This window comes from Diachasmimorpha longicaudata, chromosome 20, assembly GCF_034640455.1.
Source record: "Diachasmimorpha longicaudata isolate KC_UGA_2023 chromosome 20, iyDiaLong2, whole genome shotgun sequence".
Lineage (NCBI taxonomy): Eukaryota > Metazoa > Arthropoda > Insecta > Hymenoptera > Braconidae > Diachasmimorpha > Diachasmimorpha longicaudata.
Window position 1 is genome coordinate 1,866,110 of NC_087244.1, and position 20,061 is coordinate 1,886,170.

Sequence of the window (20,061 nt, forward strand, 5' to 3'; positions counted from 1 at the left end):
TTTTTTGATGAATTTTGGTGGTATTTGGTTGCTCAGTCGGTAAGCACGATCGGTACAGTACCGACAGGGTCAGGATCGACACCCGAGTGGATTAAAATGGACATTTCGTGTCTCTAAATCTAATTTTTTGATTTCCAAAGAAGTTCAGACGTTTTTTCTGGTGAATTTCGGTGATATTCGGTTGCTCAGTCGGTAAAAACGATCGGTACATTACCAACAGGGCCAGAATCGACTCCCGAGTGGGTTAAAATGGACATTTCGTGTCTCTAAATCTACTTCTTTGATTTTTAAAGAATTTTAAACGTTTTTTCTGGTGAATTTTGGTCGCTCAGTCGGTAAAATCAATCGCTGCAGTACCGACAGAGCCAGAATCGACTCCCAGGTGCCTTAAAACGGCCATGTCATCTCTCTAATTGTCTCCCAATTTTTTTTTTCGCGTCCAGCAGTTCCCACTGGCCCACCCCCCACCCCCAAAACATAAATAAACACATACTCATGCGCCAGATCTACTCATGCGACATAAAAATCGTTAAATAAATTTGAAAAATTCACGGGGGAGGGATTTTTACGCTCACCTGGTCGCCATCATGCCCCTGCCAACTGTCATGACTCTGAAAAAAAAATATTTATCAAAATTTCATTATCAAAATGACAATTTACCCCACCCCCCCGATTTAAAATTGATAAATTAACTCGTTAATTAATTGCGGAGTGAATGGGATTCACTAATTAATGATAATTATTGATAAAATAATCATTAATCATTTGGATGACGTAATAAAGTGGACGTAATTAAAAGGCCTCGCACAACAGTAACTGAACAATTCATTAGAGCACGTGTTTCGGTAATTGTCACATTAATTATGAGACTAATTGAATCGCTGATGAGATATTTACGGTGACTTAATTACTCGATCGCGTTGAATTATATATTTCCAATGAGGGGGGCGGGGTGGGGGATGAAGGGGTGAATCGAGAGGAATTATAACTCATTAAAATTGATAAGAGGAATGAGATAATTGAGGGATGAGAATTCCCCGGGGGTGCGGTGACTAAATACTTGTGATTATTTCAGGTACTTTGGGGGTGAAATACGATTGCGATGTGCTGGGGTGGTTGGTAAATAATGTGGTGAGGGGCTGAGGGGGAGGGTAAGGGCCAAGGTGACGAGTTTAGTCGATATTGTGACCTTTTCCTATTTTTAAACGTAATTTACTGAATTTTTTTGTTTAAATCGTCGTCACATGCGAATTCACCCTGAAGGCGGGAAAATTTAAAAAAATAAATAGCCTCGATTCCCGCTCGACCTAAAAGGAGCCATTATCATCAGTTCCATCACCTCAAACACAAACGCACACATCACTAGCCACCAATTGAACGTCATAGAATGCCGAGGGTTGTAATACACCCCCTAGAGTTGTCTATAGTTTCGTCCTAATTCAATAGCCCCCGGGAGTCTCTCTGACCGCAGTTTGATACTGACACTCCTCGAATATCAGTTCGAGGGTTGATGGTGGACCCCAACCCCCCGCCCCCTCCCCACTGACGCATTCCATTCGCTGGTATCGATATCAATCGAATTATCGAGAACCCACCCCAAAGGCCGTTATATCGATTGAGGGGGGCCTGGGGGGGGCCGCCCCCCTCAGCCGAAAGACCGAGGGGTAAATTACGAAGACGATTGCAGGAGGGATGAGGAGGGGTAGGAGAAACCGATAGGGGGGCGGGTGCGTAGTTTTTGGCGTCGAGGGGGGCTCAGCCCCCCCCATCGAAAAACCGAAGAATTTGAAGGGAAAAAAATGTAGAAAATTCGAATATCGAAAGCAGATGATTTTCCGAACTTGAAACAAATGGAAAAATAAATTCATCCCCTCAATTAGCACCCCATGAAGACACCGGTCCCTTCAATTACGTAATGCATCATCCCCTCGTGTCATTCGCTCATAAATCACCTTCAGCCCCTCCATGAAAATTAAAAAAAAAAATCATGTGCTCATTCGTGAAACTACCCTGGCTTCTTTCATCCCCCGATCTTTCTTTTTCATGCACTTTTGGATATGGAGCACTAGGGGGTGGCAATTCCGAGTCAGGGTACGATGTATGCCTAGACGATAAAAGTAATGAGATCCATTATAACGACGTGAGTTTTACCCCTCGGTCGGAGGAAGAGTTTTACTCTGTTCTTAGTCGACCTGACCTACCCCTATCCAATTTTTTTTTCGTATCTTTTTTTTTTTTTTTCTGGTCTGTCCTCTTTCGTGAGCGGGACCCGGGGGAAACGCACCCGCCTTTAGATTTATAGAACCGCTGGTTCTTGTACAGTACTCTCCCTTAAATACCGGGGGTGGAAAACTCACGTCTCGTTTTAGGGGGTGGGTTTAGGTGGGGGTGGGAAACGTTTCATCCGGACGTTAAAGTTTGGGAATGAGTTTGGGAAAAAATATTAATCGGTATATTAATTGAGGGGTGTTACCAACCCCTGGTGCAACCCTTGAAATAAATAATCAGTGGAATGGAACCGAATTTGTTACCAGAAAAAATGGGGAATCCCCTGAAGTCCAATTCCAACTGTTCCTGTCGTTTATAAAAATTCCTGTGGGTTGTGGGGGTTATTTGAAGGGTCGAGGGGGTTAATGTGGGGGTTAAATGATGATTGGTATGTGGGTTAAAGGGATAACATCCCCCACCAGTAAAAAAACCCCCACATTAAACTTTAGGATTCAAAATTTCTCGGGTGCGAGACGACAAAAATTTTGAACCAGAAAAAAAATATTTATTTTTTAATTAATCGAGGGGTGGTATTCAACCTTTAGGCAGCCCTTACACCACGGAATGGTGTATTCACTTCTCGGGGGTTGGAGAATCGATAAATAAAAAAATAATCAGCGGAATTGAACCGACTTCGTGACCAGAAAAAACGGGGAATCCCCGGCAACTCATCACCAACTTTTCCTGCCATTTTTTCACACCCCAATATGTCTCACTCCTTCGAAAATTGAAATAACGGTTTTCATCGGTTCTGGGAACTTCCCCTTCTACCAAAGTAATAACAATAAAAGTTTCTCGAAAAAAAAAAATATAGGACATACCAGCTGGGGCCATCTTACGGTGAGGTAGACCTTCGCGCGGCCAAATAGCCGCAGTCGCCGGAGTCTCCGCAGTTTTTTATCGTTAAATCCCATGCCCATGAAAATGGGCGACACACGTGATCCGCATTGATACTCCAGCTTGATAACACACGGTCACTCTTGACAATAGTCAAGTCTAGGGGGTGGTGATATCAAAATTTATCGATAAAAGAGGAGGGAAAATTATTTGAATCGAGATATCGAATTGAAAACTCGTTCATTGAATTTAATTTTGTAGGTTGGATTTGTTTATTTATTTTTATATCGCGTGGTTGGATAATTGTTTATTAGGAGAGTTTGTTTATGTGGTTGGAGAGTTGAGGGATTAATTATGATGATTAATTAGGAAAAAAAATGATTGAAATGGAAAATGGAAACGATTTTCATCGGAAATGAAGAATTGGGAGGGGGAGGGGGGTGTGAAATTAGTTATAAACAATTGTTTATAATTGAAATAATAAATCGATTGATGAATCAACGAAATGAGGGATTTTTATAATTTTTAATACATTTAAACTCAATTTTTAATTGAAATTTCATTAAAATATTTAATTAATTGAATAACTGGGCAATTAATTATTACTAGTTAATTAAATAATCAACAGGTGATGTAATTATCACTAACAAACACATCTCGAAGACTTTTTAAAACCACAAAAATTAAATAATTCACCCTGGGAGTGGGTTAAACTACCCCCTTCATCAATAAAATTATTTTACCGCACTCGTTGTTTATCAATTTATTATTTACGTTTATCGGCACATCCGGGGGATGAAAAATTATTCTATTCACGGACGCGGTGACATTACACCCCCGGGGATACGACCCCGTAGGTCGGGATTCGCACGAGTGACTGGCGCCTCTGGGGTCTCAACTAAGGGATGCTGGTGCGGACTTCGGGGGAAACGCGCAAGATCTACCCCCACACACCCTCCACAACCCCTGTGCAGAGCCCACGCGATGTCAACCCCCTCCACGGGTATCCAACGTATAGGGGTTGGCGGGTGGGGGTGGGTTATTTTATTAGGGTCTTATGCTACGGGGGTTGAAAAAATTGTGCGACGAGTCATGATTCGATTGACATTGAGGGGTGGGGGGTGGAGATTGTGGGAAATCAAAGTTTTTTGAAAATTTCGAGGAGTGATTTTTAGTGAATATGAAACAGGGGAGGGTGGGGGTGGGTAATTGGGGAAATAATGACTGATTTGGCGGGTCATTTCATCCCTTTAAAGGAATTAAGGAACGTCAGGGGGTTTGGCAAAAGGGGTGAGGGAGGGGGAGAGGGATTATGGAGTGTCCTTGGACGTCGGTTTGACGCCCTAATATTTTTCTAATTTAATGAACAATTTTTTTTGTTGTTAATTTAGTAGTTTACGATGACGTAAAGTCGTTGACGCAGGGAAAATCGTGCGTTAAAAACGGGGAAAAAATTTTGAAAATTTTAAAAATATTTCGGGCCAAAAAAATTGTAATTGTTAATGAATAGTTTAGCTCTAGGAATCAGATGGAGTAATTAGAAACCTCCCCTCGAATATTTGGTTATTGTTAACTTACCCGACGGGTTCCGGTGACGTTACAATCGGATATCGAAAATGTATCGACGACTGAATCGAATCGCACTAATTTTTTCGTGTGATGTGGCTTCTTAGCACGTGGACACAGTGAACACATTATCGGATTTGATGTTGTTGTTGCTGGCATTATGTTTGATTGCACATTAAGTCATTAATTATTATTTTTAAATAATAACAAATTAATGATGACATTAGGCACTTGACAATCTTGAAAATCGATCACAAAATCACTGCAAAATTCATTTTTCAATTTCGTCCACTGACTGATTAATTTCTGATGGATTCCCCACGTGATTGAGTTCGTTCCGACCGCCGGCTAATTATTTTAACTCCAAAAAATTAATAAACAATAATTATCATGGGTTTTTAGACGTCAAATGATTCGAATAAATTCAAAAAACCTTTTTTTCCCGCGGTTTTACGCTCGAAAGAACTCGTTTCTGCTGCCATCTGTGATACCTCGAAAGCTCAACGTGTCCATCGCATGATACAGTAGAAATCTACAGTAGATAATGCCGGAAAATTCTGTTTTACCGACCTCCGAGGCCAGGTCCCTGCTGATTCCACTGGGATTCATAGTAATCATGATTACTATGCCATAGTAATGATTACTATAACATAGTATATCACATAGTAGTGATTACAATGGCATAGTAATCATAACTATGACATAGTAATTATAACTATGCCATAGTAATCATAACTATGCCATAGTAATCATCACTATAATAATATTATGTACTATATTATAGTAGTACTACCGATTATCACTGATAATAACTACTATGATAATGATTACTATGCCATAGTAATTTTAACCAGTCATAAATAATCATATAGTTATCGCTACTACCCCTAACCCATCGAGCTTGCAATGTCACTGAATATCGTAACAAAACAAAAGTGATATTTCGTTTTGAATACTATAGACCATTGAATATGAAACTTGTGGTAGCGGTCGATAAGGGGTGAATACAGTGCGCATCAGGGGTAGTTCCCTACATCGGGGCCGACCTCAATCGAAAAGCTCTCTTGGTCACTAATAATACGGGGCAAACGTGGCCAGTGGAGATACCCCAAAATTTCCACCTGGTTTACTCACCCATCAGTAATTCATTGGTTATCTGTTACGAGCGCATAGTAATGGAGTAATTTATGGTAATGAGATTGTTGAATTTTTTGTGTCACCGATAGTGAGCTTTTTGGCTTGAAAAATATCCGGCGCCGGGGGAATACTCAAAATAGTTGACGATTGGGTTTTGGGGTGACGTTTTCGATTTCAAGGTCAGGAAGTTGTTTTTTATTTTAGGGTGTTTTGGGGATCGAAAGCTCGTGGGCCGTGATAGTTAAGTTGATGAGGGGAGGGTGGGAGTTAAATTGCAAAATGACAAAGTTATAGGACTCATTCAGAGTATTACGACCTCTTGTGTTGTCGCACGCGAATGCCAGCGGCGACCGACAATGACCCAGTGACTCCCGACGAAGTTCAAATCGATGAAACACTGCGAATGAAACAGAGCTTTTACCCCCTCACTCGTCAATTTTTAGGAGTCATTTGAATATTTTAGAATACGTTTCAAACACATTTCGTGATACCGCGATTTTTTGATGTTCGGTATTGACGACGATGGGGGTAGAGGGGAAGGGGGGAGGGTGATTGACACGTGACAATAGTCATTCAGTTTACGGGGTCTCACTCGGAATGTACGAAAAGCACGAGGGCCGTCGGGTGAAGCACTGACCTACGTCACTTGGAGCACCGGGCGCTACTAAGCTTCCTCCGAAGGCTGTGCGGCACTTCACTCGTGGCTTCTTGGCGGGGGCTTTCGACGGAATGGAAAAGTCACAACGTCGGCGACGTAACGCCATCTCGCGGAGACCGAGGGTTGTAGAGCTTTTCCGTTACCGCTCGGGACTTTGGAAAATTATCGGAAAAAGCACAATTTTCCCTCTCAAAGCTTTCAGGACGAGCTTTCAGGGTTACCCTGAAACCTCGTCCTGGTTTAGAAATGGCGATGTGTCACTCGTTTGGAATTGGTTCATTCCTGCCACTTGAGGAATGGCGGGAAATTGAATTGCTAGTGACCAATTGCCATTTCTGAAAATATTCTTCGGTAGTACAGAGGTAGTATTTCCGCCTGTCATTCCTGGATCTCGGAGATGGAACACTGAGGAGCTGCTTCACTGCGTGAGGTGTTACATATCTGGGCGTATGCCAGGGACTAGCTCCCTGTGGGTACAACGTCGGTACTTTGCAAAAAGCGGTGACATCTGAACCTATCGTGCCTTCCGAATTTTTTGGATACTTATGTATTTATGTTTATAATTATTATGCATAATTATAAATATAAATTAAGTATAGAGTCGTGTTTTTGATTATTAAATTCTGCCACCTCAGTTATGACTTTCGTTTCCCTTTCATTTCTGGATCTGTCGCCCGTTCCTCGAGTATTACCTCATTTCGAACAGAATATTGGTGGTTAGCATGTGATAAAACGGATAATCCATTCGTTATTGGGAGGAAGGGAGTGTCGCGATGCATTCGAGGAAGTGGCTGGGGTGGAGAGGGATGAAATCCCTTGGCTTGAGGTTTAATACCGCAGATGGAGGCCTAGACTTTATGCTCACTGGGTTCAGAGCTTTCAGCGGAAACTTGTAGACAATAACTTGGGGTTTTACATCCCCATAAAAGTATTAAAAATACGACAGCTTAAAACACATTCTCAATTTGCTTTTTGTGATATGAAAAATTGTTATTGTAATAACAAATTGTGATGAAAAATTCGAAATACTCGACTTCATTTGGGAAATGTGGGACACTTTGAATAATGATTATTTTTTCTATAATTAAAAATGCCAGAGGGGGCTTGCAGAGACAATGGTGACGTCACTAGAAAAAAAACTGACATCTTCCGTTTACTGGACATAAACTTTTTCCCTTTTTCCCGTGAAATCTATTTTATTCATTACTCATTGAACGTGCAATGACAATGTGAGTTATTCATGATAAAAAATTGACACGCAAATCAACTTTATCCCCTGTTAAAACCCACGTCCTTGAGTTGTAGAGGAGCTTTTTTCCAAAGAGTGGCTGTGTCTGAGTACACATTGTCCTGTTTCACCTGCAAGCTTCAAGCTTTGTGCTTCACTTTTATGTTATAGACTCGGGAGTATCTTGAGAATTACTTTTATCTTTGTTTCCTACTCGAGAGTCGAGAGCTTTCGGCCTGAGAATCAAGAAATTTAATGATAAAAAGAAGATTTTTGGTGGCACTTGAGGCATGAGGATCGAGTGAATGGTGTAAAGTCGGCGGCCCGAGGCGCAGCCGAGGTCGCGAACGTCGATACAAGTCATTACGAAAGCTTCCGCGATAACTGACCGCCATATTCCCTCCTACCGACGTCCGAATTCCCCTCCGCGATCCTTAGAACCCCCTGAAACCAGCTCCGGCAGTCGGTAAAGAAGCGAGTGAGCTTTCCGCGGAGCTTTCGGAGTCTTTATCGACGTACACCCGTCCCTGGGGGTTGATCCGCCCGCCAGGAAGCGCTGACGATCGATTGGCGTCGGTAGAGGGGTAGATAGAGTCCGCACTTGCCGAGGCGCGCGCCGTTGGCGGAGCGGTGGCGCGGGGTCGGGGAGGGGACGGGTATTGATTGAACCAAAAGCTTCCGTGAAAGCTGAACGTTCGAGTTTACGACAGAACAAGTGTGGAATGCGATCGATGGGCCTGAAGATAGTTGGCCAGACCTTTGACGAGAAGTTCCGTCGATTAAAAATCAGTTACCGACCGGTAGAACCGGCAGGAACGTCGGTAACTTGCCGGTACCGACAGACAGAGAAGGTATCGAAGCACCTAGAGGTACCTGACAGGCTATCAGTCGGTATCGCGCCCCAAGACCCCCACCCCCCGCCGCGGATCGGTCGGCCCCATTCATACTCTCACTCCTCGACGAAGACGCCATTCCCCACGGCCCCCGGGGGGCAGGTGCACTAGGTCAGGGAATGTAATTTGGGGAGAGGCACTTACCTTGTTAACAATTTCGTGCTTATCCTGAATATTCTGGGTCGTATCGGTGTGAAGAACCCTCTCCACGGAATTGGGTCTGGAGACCCCATCGAGCTGGACAGCGTCTTTCAAGAGCGGTGGGGATGGAGGGGGAGGAAGATGATCCTCTACCCCCCTTGTGGCGTCCCTCGGATAGTATATTTTCTGTAACAAAAATATATCATTTCATGATGATTGTGGGTTGTCACAACAACATCTGATTACGATAGTCTTCAGCAAATAATGAACATATTTTTCGATAATTTAAACCCACTATCACTGACTACCTTCAACTTCATCTTCCTCGTGGACAAATGGCCGGCGGCTCTCGAGGGTAAAAAAAATATCATCATCGTGATCCCCCAAAACAGCTCTATTCCATCCGCAATCCGTCACGGAAAACTGATCACAACAACAACACACCCGGACAGTTCAATAACGAATGGAGGATCTGACGTCCCGAGACTCTAATCCCCTCTAAATCCAAGATTGATCGAACATTGAAACGGCTTCGGCTGAAGAACCTGTGTGAAAGTGAATCAACAGCTGGATGAACTATCCAGATATATTCCATCTAGCCTTCGTGTGAATGGGATGTTATACTTAGCCACCGACTGACGTTAGATCTCCGGCTAAACATCGCAAAAAGGAAATAAACAAATGGGGCCTTGAATTGTTCGACTATCGAGTGCGTGGAGTTGATCGGAATTTTTGGCCGATTGCCTTGACTCGTGAAGCGACCGCTGACGTCCTCCGCTAATTATAGATCCGAAAATAATCAATCGATTTGGTTCCGCTGAGAAAAATATGGAGACGTAGTACCCGTAGCTAGACGGGGACTGACGGAAAGTCAGTTAGGGGGGTGGGGAAGCTGATCAGGCCCGGGGTGAGGCCCCGAGGAACCCGCCGGGGGCGTTGGGCCGTGTGACCAATCGCCATCTTTGAAAATATTCTTCGGTAGTACAGAGGTAGTATTTCCGCGAGGACCTGTTCCGTGTTAGTGGTACGTTCCTGGGAGAATCATTATTTTATCCTTCAACAATTCCTCCCTCACCCTTTCCTGATATCATGATGAACGCACATTCGCACCCTGTGCACAATAAGCTCCGCTACCCCAGGAACCGAGAGGAAATTAATATGGGCGATAATGCTATAGTGCTGCGACACCGAAAACAAGAACAGAGGAAATGGGAGAGGCTGTCGCGTCAGATGGATGCGATGGCACTCCTCTTCACCCCCTACCCACCCTCATCATCCTCCATTTCCTCATTTTTATACATTTTTTTTTTCACACTAGTTTCACGCTTCGTGGTACAAAAGGCGGAAAGCCAATCGAAAGAACGAGAGAAAAAAAATGTGATGTAACGGGCTTCTGGTACTGACGCTAGAGAATTGCTTGTTTGATCGGAAAATTGGTTGTTCAACCATGAGTTGGGTGGACCAAAGATAGAAAAAAAAATATGGCAAAAGCTCGAGAAAAGTTCTGAAAGATTCGTCAGCCAGATTCCGCCGAATTAATCAGCACCAGCGGCTGACGAAGGAGCTGATCACCCGGAGGGTAAGTTACCGACGTGAAAGGGCTGTGAAAGGGCTGTAGTCAAGGAAAAGGGGGTAGATGCTCGCCCTGTTCAGGGGGTAGGTTATGACGAGGCGGAGGGGAAAAATTCTTATTCCACGATTTCTCGTGAGAAAAAGGACCCATTAAGGCTGGATTATCATTAAAAACGTCTAATGGGACTCAGGACTTACCGATAAACCGCACCTCAGACCCCCCGACCCCACCAACCCCCCTATTTTTCATATTCACTACCCTCTGACGCACAATTTTGCTAATTTCACATGACAAATGAATGAATGAATGGAGAATATCGAAAGCTCGATTGAATGCAATGAGATGACTGTAATTACGAACCTGATTGTGGTCACCAGGAACATCAGGGCTGGCTGACCTGCGGCTATAAATGTTCAATAGTGTCTGGGTCAGCGGGAAAGCGGAAGCTGGGCCACCCTGTAAAATTGTGATCATGAAATGATGAGCATGTGATATAAACTGAGAAGATTTACTGGGAAAAATACTTGAATCAGGCATTTTTTGTACTCGAAAAAAAAATTGAAATATTTCCTATAAAATAGTATAGCCCCCGTATCTCTCACGTTTTCATGAAAAAATATATCATGAGATCCTCAAAATGACCAATTTTCCGGTGGGTAAAAGAGCCCACATATTTTTTTATCTCTCAATTTTCTTCTCCACAAATGAAGGCCAGACTCTATCACTCAAACCTGGGTTGGTAATAAAAAAAAATGGTATAAATCTACCGTAATTGAGCTGTATTAAGAGGGATGCGATATAGGATGGGATATAATAAGTAAAGCTTTTGCCGGAGATATTGCGGTCCAGCAACAAAACCCCAGGGGCATACGTAAATAGAATACTACGAGGTGATGGGGTAGCTCTAAGCCCACCACCGATTTAATTTACTTTTCTAGTGATTACCCTGTGTTCCTCACGCACACCATCGTCGGTACAATTTATTATATCTATTCAGGCCATTGGGGATGTTCATGAGGCAAGCAATATCATCGGCTGTATTTAACCCACCCCTTTTCATCCCCCATCAGTGACTCCTTTTTGCTTTTCATTGGTAAGAAAATACTTTCACCGAGGAAAATAAAAATCTGAGTCAAGCTCGGGAAAAGCCTTTCAACCATCACTGCCGCGATCCAATGAAATCCAACTCCGTATGTTCTTTTTTTTAGTGGAGCCCCTGGGGGTGGGTTTTTTATAAGCTCTGGTACTTCAGGAAACTCCAACGTTCGATTACAAATCCCGTTTACTCGTGGCATTGCCTGCGAAACGAACTATAGCGTGGGGTTCGAGTGATGGGGGTGGGAAGAAGATCGAAGGGGTGAAGGGTTGGGGGGTGGAAGGGGTGGAGGAAAAAAAATTGGGTCGTAAAAGTTGATGAGTTTGGAAATCGATTTTTTTCGGGTTTCGTGGGTTTCTCGGGCTCCTGGGGGCCCTACGGCGAAAAGGGCCCGAAGGGCCTGAGGGGGACCACTCCTTTCCTCCCTGATATGTCAGAATAGAGGAAAGTAGGGAAGGATTAGAGAGTAAATTTGTTGTCATTATGACACTTTCCCAGAACCTTTTAAAATCTCCATAAATTGGCATCCAATTCCACTGCCATCGCGACGCCATTTTGTTGTGACAAAAAAACAATCTCACATCTCCGTGAAGGGAAAAACATTTCCCGTATTTTCAATCTCACTAATTCCGGTTGGTATGCCACTCACCGTCTGATGTACATCCATACTCGGTAGGGAAAAAGTAGTACGAGATTTGCAACGTCAGCCCTTGGAATAATGGAGGGATGGGGGATGGAGAAGGTGTAGAATGAGGGAGTGGGATAAAAGGTACATCGACTCTGAAAGTGGATGCTTCAAGTTGTGAAAAGCGCACACGTCAATACGCGTCACACTTTACCGAGTGTAATCATCGTTTTTTGTTTCGCCCTTCATCTGGAAGACGAGAAGGGAAAAAAAATCGAATATCACGTGCGAAATAGCGGGGGTTGAAGGGGATAATGTGACGTAGTGAGGCCGATTTTTTGGGCCCGAGGTGGAGGGTCGGAATTGGACTCGATGACAGAAAGGTTTCGATCGAGGCCTTTGGGGGTGAATTATACCACCCCCAGCGACCACAGGGGGGTGTGACTTGGCCACCGACCGAAGACTCCCATCAAAGACACCTCAAAATAATTTTCTCCCCCGTTGTCAGCCGTCCAACAAAGTTGGAATCCACCCCAGCTGGCCACAGGGTGTTTACCCCTATCTCTCTCTTTCTCCGAAAGCCCCGAGCTCGTCCGGATTAGTTTGTGGAGGAGTCAACCCCTGTATCTTCTCGGGGTTGTATCGACAAAACACTTCAACACTGTACAACTTCAACTCTTCTGGCAGTAACAAATAGTTTCTCTCTTTTTCGTCTCTAAATGATTTTACTTTTTGTTTCTGTTACATCACACGATTTTCTCTCTCATTTCTGTATCACATTCCGCTTTCTTTTCTTTACTCGGGCAAAGGGGACACAATTTTTCCCGGAAACTTATATATCGAAGCTGAGAATGGGTCTTGAGAATGACATTGAGTGCACAAGGGATACCTGGAGTACTTGGACACATGATACCAAGTGGATTTTCTACTCTCTGATGATCCTGCTGGGTGAAATTGAAAATACACTCTGAAGTGGTTCACCCGGTGGATGAAATGGGACGTCTACTTGGGGGTAGTTTCAAATTTTCAGAAGTGGATGAGTGGAGAAAGGTGAAGGAGAGATATTGGATGTAGTTTGCTATTTTTTATGCCATTAAACACTTTCCCCTGCACCTCCCATCAGGCCCCAAATCCCCCCTGATCAGGCCCTCCCTCCCCCCAGTGTCCCTGATTCCTGAATCAATGTGATCCCGACGGTACGGCAGGCTCACCCCCACAAAATTTCTACTCCCGTACCCAAAACGATTCTCCCGCATGTCTTGATAGTCACTTGACCGCAAACTAAATTAACGTTAAGTGCATCGGGACCGATCGGGTACCTTTCCAGTGTCCTAAATGGTAAACAGTATTTAGTTCCCTTGGGGTTGTGCACTAGGGTACGAGGGTGCATTCGGGGTTATACGCCTGTGTAAGCTAGGCCGTCCGGTTTGGTCTCTGGTGTTATCTACATGTGTGTTAACTCACTGTACATGGAGTTACTATGTAATACAACTTTAGATTGTGGCTAGGGGTGGTGGTGAAGTAACCCTTCTACCTGCATTATCTCCAAGCACGTAGAGGCACAATGCTTCTTTCCTTATGCAGCTCTAGCCTTAGTGCATGGTAATTTGCTTGTTCATTTATTCATTGTAGTACGGTGAGTACTGGGAGATGCATGATAATGTGGTAGGCTAGTGCAACGGGGGATGAATGAATAACAAAAATTGGGGAGGAATAATTTTTTTGACACTTCCGGGTGACTCAGGCTTGTTGTTCAGGGGGAGGTAGAAAGGAAATCGTCAGTTTAATTGAAACCAAAAAAATTGGAGACGTGTCAGGGGGTGGGTGAAAGGGGAGGGAAAAGGACTTCGGACGGAAATTGTTGGTATTTTTAGGGTAGGGGTTGTGGAATGATTTAATGTCGTTCTTGTCGCTGCTGAATCTGCGTATCTTCAACGACAGAGGGAAACGTATTTCATGCAATTGATGTTGATTTTCAGACTGAAGGAATGTAATAAACGGTGGATGGGAGGGGGTGGTACATTTCAGTGAGCAAAGCTACGTTTAAGGGTGAATTTTCCGAGCTTTTTCCGGGGCACGTCTCTCATAAGTATTTAGATACATTCCCTGGATCAGCGCATGCCATCGCAGATGACACATTCCTGAATGAGGAATGCTTAGACATAGAGACGTCACGTGATACTTTTTGGATAAGGGGGATGAATATATTTGGGGGTAGTTGATAGTCTGTGAGGGTATTTTTTCAATATTTTGGAGCCTCTCAGTGATGATTTATTCATCTTGCGGATCTGCCTCCTCTCAGACTAGAATTTCTAGTGATTTTTGGGGGAATCGACGGGCCCAGGCAACTGGGACTTGTCTCGAGAAGTGAATTTGGGACTTAATAAACATCTGTCAGGGTTGCTCTGCCTTAATCGGGACTCGGGGAAAGGATTTGCGCGAATTTGGTCGGTCAGGGACCGAATTAAATAGGAAAAACGATTGTGAATATGTTATTTTACGGAATTGGCTGTGCGCAGTTCATTTTGCGCATCGGCTATCACCTCTACCCCTCCCCCGATGACGTAAAATTCAGGCCCCATCATCCGCCATCGTAATTTCGACTCCTTTTTTTCGAAAATTCGTAAATATTATTGTTTTCCGGGTGATGAGATTTATAACTCGTTCACTGGAGAATCGAATCACTGGCGCCAAGTCGGCCAACACCCGGGCTTCGAACCCAGTGAATGGCAATGATTTAGAAGCCACCGATTTGTTGGGAAAAAATAACAGAAATGCGTAAAGTGGAAAAAAATAAATAGCGAGTGGAATGAGAGAAAAAATATGATTGGATTCGGAGGAAAATGGGACAGACGTGAAAAAATAATTGGATAGATGGTATGTGGATGGTATGAGTCGTGTGTATACGACTGCGGATCGATTTTCGATGGTACCCAAACATGAAGCGAGACCAGGATTATCTGGACATTTCAGGCTGAACGATGGGAAAAATCAACGGTATCAGTTGTGGTGCAATGGACGCGTTGAATACAGCACCTGGGAGGGTTGTGAATTCGGGTGAAACGGTTTATCATGAGAGGGATGATATAAAAAACGTCAAGTTTGGATAAAATTCAAGAGATTGTGTACCATTTTTTTTTATTCGACATTCCTTTGATGTTACAAATGTCTTCTGCGGTTTACGTCGACGTCTGACTGTCTCACCACTTTGTGAACATCAAAAAAAATATGGAACCGGTCAGGCAAATCGAAATTTCTTTCTTTCTCGGCTAAGGGCAACTCAAGCCGAAAAGGAAAATCGATGCCAGACCCTTTTTGGTGCTCAACTTCACCTCCAATTCCTCCTCGGGAACGTCTTCCTCAGCTTATCCCGTCGTACCACAGTCGGAATCAATCCCACGTGGCCGATAACTACGATTCGATTTCTCTTGACGTGTCTCTATATTTACTGTGAATTACCAGTGACATTAACTCGGATCTACAATGGTCAGGTAGCTATCGGGCCGTTGAAGTAGGTTAATGTCGTTGGCATCCGGTTGAGGACGAATCTGAAGGAGTCGTCCGGCCGCAAATCGTAAATTATCAAAGTCAGAATGATCGAGTAGCAAGGATTACAGTAACTTCTGATTACCAAAATTTACTATTGAAATTCCCGACCCATATTGCCCATCAATTCATGGGGTAGTCGATTCGCTGGGTAACCACGGAATCCTACGATAGAAGTTTTGGAACTATTCGATGAGGTTTCAGGATGTGCTCGTGAGCGAGGTAATTCTCCGTTTCCTTCAGCTACGATACAACGTTTTGGGTGACTGGAGGAAGAACTGGAGTTGTCGTAATCTAGTTAATTAATGATCATTGACTTTGTGACGAGATAAACAGATTTACGTATTTTTTCCGGCGGTCGTTATGATAAATTTTATTGCAGGGAAAATGGTTTCCATTTTTGAAAAATCATAAGCCGACCAAAAATCGATACGTACACCTGTCACCCCATCATCCCCATGATCCCACCAGCAGCTGTAATTCTCCCAGCTTTCCCATCACAAATGATTGATGACCATATCGACAGCTCCATCACGTCCAACCCCTAAGTAGAATTCAACTCAATCCCGATTATTGTACCGACCGATGGTACAATTCATGAATAGCATCCATCAACTACCCCCCAATTTCATTCGACCAAAAGTTAATTTCGAGATATTGAATTGAGATACTTCGAACAATTGGGGTATTAGCGGTCGAATGGGGGTGGGTCTGGGAATTTGAAATTGACGAGGGAAATTCTGAGGAGGAATTTGTAGGGTGGGTTCAGTTTCGAGGACTTGTCGGACAAACAACCCCTGGACTATCGTCCCTTCGATTCGGGGGGAGTTTTTGGGGGGGTGGGAAATGTCGAGGGGGATGATAATTTCGGTTTAATTTGAATGGTTGTGTCGTTATTGCTCAGTTGTCTCGCTATCACTGACCAGTCGATATTTGCTGGCTCGACAACCCCCGTCTGGTCATCAAACTCATGCGCACTTAGGGTTGAAGCGAGGGATCGATATGGCTTCTTGACTATTTTATTTCTTACGTCGGGGGTTGGTATGTTGATTCGATTGCCAATCGACGGGGTTTTCAGGAGACGGAAGTGAGATGATGAATTCAGATTTAGGGGTGACGAAGGATTTTACGGGGGTGGGGGGTGATTGGAGGAAATTGAAAAATAGGGGTAGGAGAAGAAGAGGGGGGTGGAAAGGGAGGAAATTATTGGGGGAAAATCGGGGGATTCTGGCCCTAAATTACAATGAGGGATGAGGGATGATTTCATTCTCATTAGGGGACGTCAGGAATTTCGACTCGACAGAAAAAAATTGGAATTAAAGGGAAAGGGAGGCAAGAGGGTAGTTTCAGGTCTCCAAATGGGGTATTGAGGGATGTTTGTCCTTCAGGGGGTGGGAGGGATGATTTTTGGAGCTTTTTCCGGGCTTTTCTTTCGCAAATAAATCAAAGACGTCACGAAATCAGTGACGTTGTGACGTATTTCATCCCCTTTCAGGGAATAAAAATTCTGTATTTTGATTTTCCCACTCGATATCATCCCTCGTTCATCGAATGTTGATGTACCACCAACAATTTCCGCATTACCCCCGACGAAAGCTTTCAAACACTGTATTTTCATTGTTATTATCATCTCTCGGTGGTCTTGTTTCGTTTGTTCGAATTGTCATTACGAATTCACTGGTTAATTGCCTCCCTCCAATTAAACATCATTTTACCGAACTGCGTCATCGGTTTCCCCTTCCGGTGCCGCCTGATTTTATAAGGAATTAATTGTGATTCACTGGTCGACGTCACTAATTAAATTCTGAAGTAATGAAAATGTGGGAAACGCTAGGGGATGATCAGGGATGACGTGTCTGGAGGGGAGGAATGTATGGAACGTGGACTGGCCGACATTTTGGGGAGTCTACCGGTGACCTGGCCCATTTCGTCGATCGACTGCACCATTTTATCGATCGTCATAAACAACTTCATGTTTTTATCAACTTCAGACGGTTCTGGCCCGAGATAACTGAAGACGTCTCCGAGGAATTTCTCCTCCGGCACTCAAATGATGCCATTTCTTTAATGAAGAAGAAAACTAGGACATTTATTTTCATCAGCATTCCCGACACTCGCCATTTCTAATCAAAATGAATCGAATTGCAAATCGAGTTGGGACTGAGAAGCGAAAACACTAAAGGAGTTCAACGGAACGACGTGAAAGCTGAGAGACCGTCCACCCCAATAGAGATACTAGGGGTGGAAAAAAAAATCTCGTCTTAGTCAGGCTGTTTCACCCTCTCGCATCCAGATTTTTTCCCATCCCCTCATCATCCCCTCATTCTCGCCGATGGGGAATCAAGCGGGAAAGGAAATTGTTTTTACGATAAACTTTACCTTATCGGGAATCGCTCGCGTTTCCACCTCGAGATTCATTAGAGCGAGAAGTTGTTTGTTGCACTCAAGGCACTCACCCTCACCCCCTAGTCACCCCTGCTGATCCACCATCCCCTCATTCGCTGCCAGTATCACAATGGAATTTCGTAATACCTGGATCGCATTTCAAACTTTTTTCTTGTCATTTTTTTTTTCGTCTGAGGAGATGGCTAACAATAAAATTGGATTGCCCTGGGGTGTAATGCTAATGGATAAGTCTTTCCGGAGTTTGAACGGATAATTTGGTCTTGAGGTAGAGGAAAGGAGTCGATTCAAGACTTCCTCCGGGTTCCGTAATTTTTCCCCGCTCCCAATCACCGGTAGATCGTATCAGGGGACTGAGGTCGTCCCAAATCTGATGAGGATCGTGAGACGATAGGGTGAGGCACCCCCTGATGTTCGAAGGGATTCCCGAACACGTCATGTTGACGTACGGAATGGGCCTGACCTTTGTCGTACCCGAAAAGTCGGTCAAACGTCGGCCCTACGTCACTCCTAGAAGGGGATCGAATGAATCTATCACTCGGCACGAAAAGCCCTTTCGACGATCCGACAAATCCACTTGAATTTATTGAATATTCGTCTCAATTCTGTAACAAAGAGAAACGAAGGGAAGTCCCAAAGATCCAGACGTCACCCGATATTACATTCCAGACGTGTGTAAATTCGCATCGAAGCGACCCGGAGTCTCCATCGATAAATATATATCGAGGGACGAGGATAGTGCGGATACACCAGACGCTTCTCGACATGAAATATTTCAATTGACAAGAATGAAGATTTATTCCCTTTCCCGACGACTTTCCTTGATCAACAGTGACAATTTACTTTCCCTGAAGGAACTGATAAAGTGATACAATTGGATTTATAACGATATCTTCGAATGCATTCGAAATCTAATGTATTCACAATCGAATTTCGTCCCAGAATCCATCCGAGGATAGCCTGTCTTGGAAAAATGGGACTCACTGGCTCAAATTCTTTGATTGCGTCGTGATTCTTGACTCAGTCAAGTCGTCTATCGCACCCTTCGTCAGGATATTGATACCCAGAATTTCTGGGGTGAAGGTCGTGAGGGGTTGACTATCAAAGATCGAGGATCAAACTACGATAACATGACAGACACCTGTGGCACTTCACGGAGGGTTCAATGTCACCCCCAACTTCCCTTAATGGGTTCATAAATAATCGAAAGCCTCGACCCGCCCTTGGTTTACCCCGAGTACAATAATCTCCGGAATTTGCACATCCAAACAACCCCTAAAACATCATCCTCCGTCGCCGATCGTTAACCCTTTGCCAGAACGCCGACAATAAGATGTTCATAAGGGATGATCAGTCAAGATCTAGCGCAATCAATCGTATCATTCATCGTGATATTGATTGTGATAGGCCTCTGTCAAGTTCATCACAGACCGACGATCAAAGATGACGAACTAACCCCCCCCAACACCCCCAACATGACAGACACCTGTGGCACCCCTCGAAACTTTCAATGTCACCCCGAACTTCCCTTATTGCGTTCGTAAATAATCAACCCCCAGAACCTACCCTCAGTATCCTCCGACTACAATCATCTTGTCCTAAATTTACCCAGCCAAACAACCCCCAAAGCATCACCCTCCATCACAAATTAATAACCCTTTGTCACTATGCAGACAACAATAAGACGTTTGACGTCAGGATTAAGACTAATGCATCCCCATTTGTAACCACCCCATCCCCCTCGCAAGTCACGTAGTTCCTAGTATTTCCTAAAAGCACGCGTCGTGCGACTGACTGTTGGAACTCAACCTGAGAGGGTAGATCCACTGTTTGGGGTGAAGTTAAGCCAACCGTGTACCTAGGTGCACACAGCCACCCTTATATTCGCTGCATCCATCAACCCCGGGATGAAACTGGCGTCGCCTCGGGCGTTGGTAACGGGTATACAACCCTGAAGGATTGGAAGGGGGTGGGAAAGGGGAGGATAAGTAGTACGCGACGAAAATGTTTGCCGCCAGACCAGGATAAGAGACATACTGTTAGTCACGGGGGTAGCAAATTCTTCCGACACCAATACATCCCCTAGGGGC

At 44.1% G+C, this 20,061-nt stretch overlaps 2 protein-coding genes across 9 annotated transcripts in view; one reads left to right on the forward strand and one right to left on the reverse strand.

The window, feature by feature from the left end:
* LOC135171487 (disks large 1 tumor suppressor protein-like) overlaps positions 1-20,061 on the reverse strand; it is a 90,112-nt gene that overhangs the window by 31,349 nt on the left and 38,702 nt on the right. For 5 of the 8 annotated variants that reach the window (XM_064138054.1, XM_064138055.1, XM_064138056.1 and 2 more), the window contains exons 4-6: positions 10,662-10,757; positions 8,732-8,914; positions 576-611 (exon numbers count right to left, since the gene is read on the reverse strand). In XM_064138054.1, coding sequence (XP_063994124.1) covers positions 576-611; positions 8,732-8,914; positions 10,662-10,757 — 315 coding nt within the window. The remainder of the gene's footprint in view (positions 1-575; positions 612-8,731; positions 8,915-10,661; positions 10,758-20,061) is intronic. The other 3 variants (XM_064138058.1, XM_064138062.1, XM_064138057.1) reach the window with 2 other exon arrangements.
* LOC135171493 (odorant receptor Or1-like) overlaps positions 1-20,061 on the forward strand; it is a 97,579-nt gene that overhangs the window by 29,410 nt on the left and 48,108 nt on the right. The window lies entirely within an intron of this gene.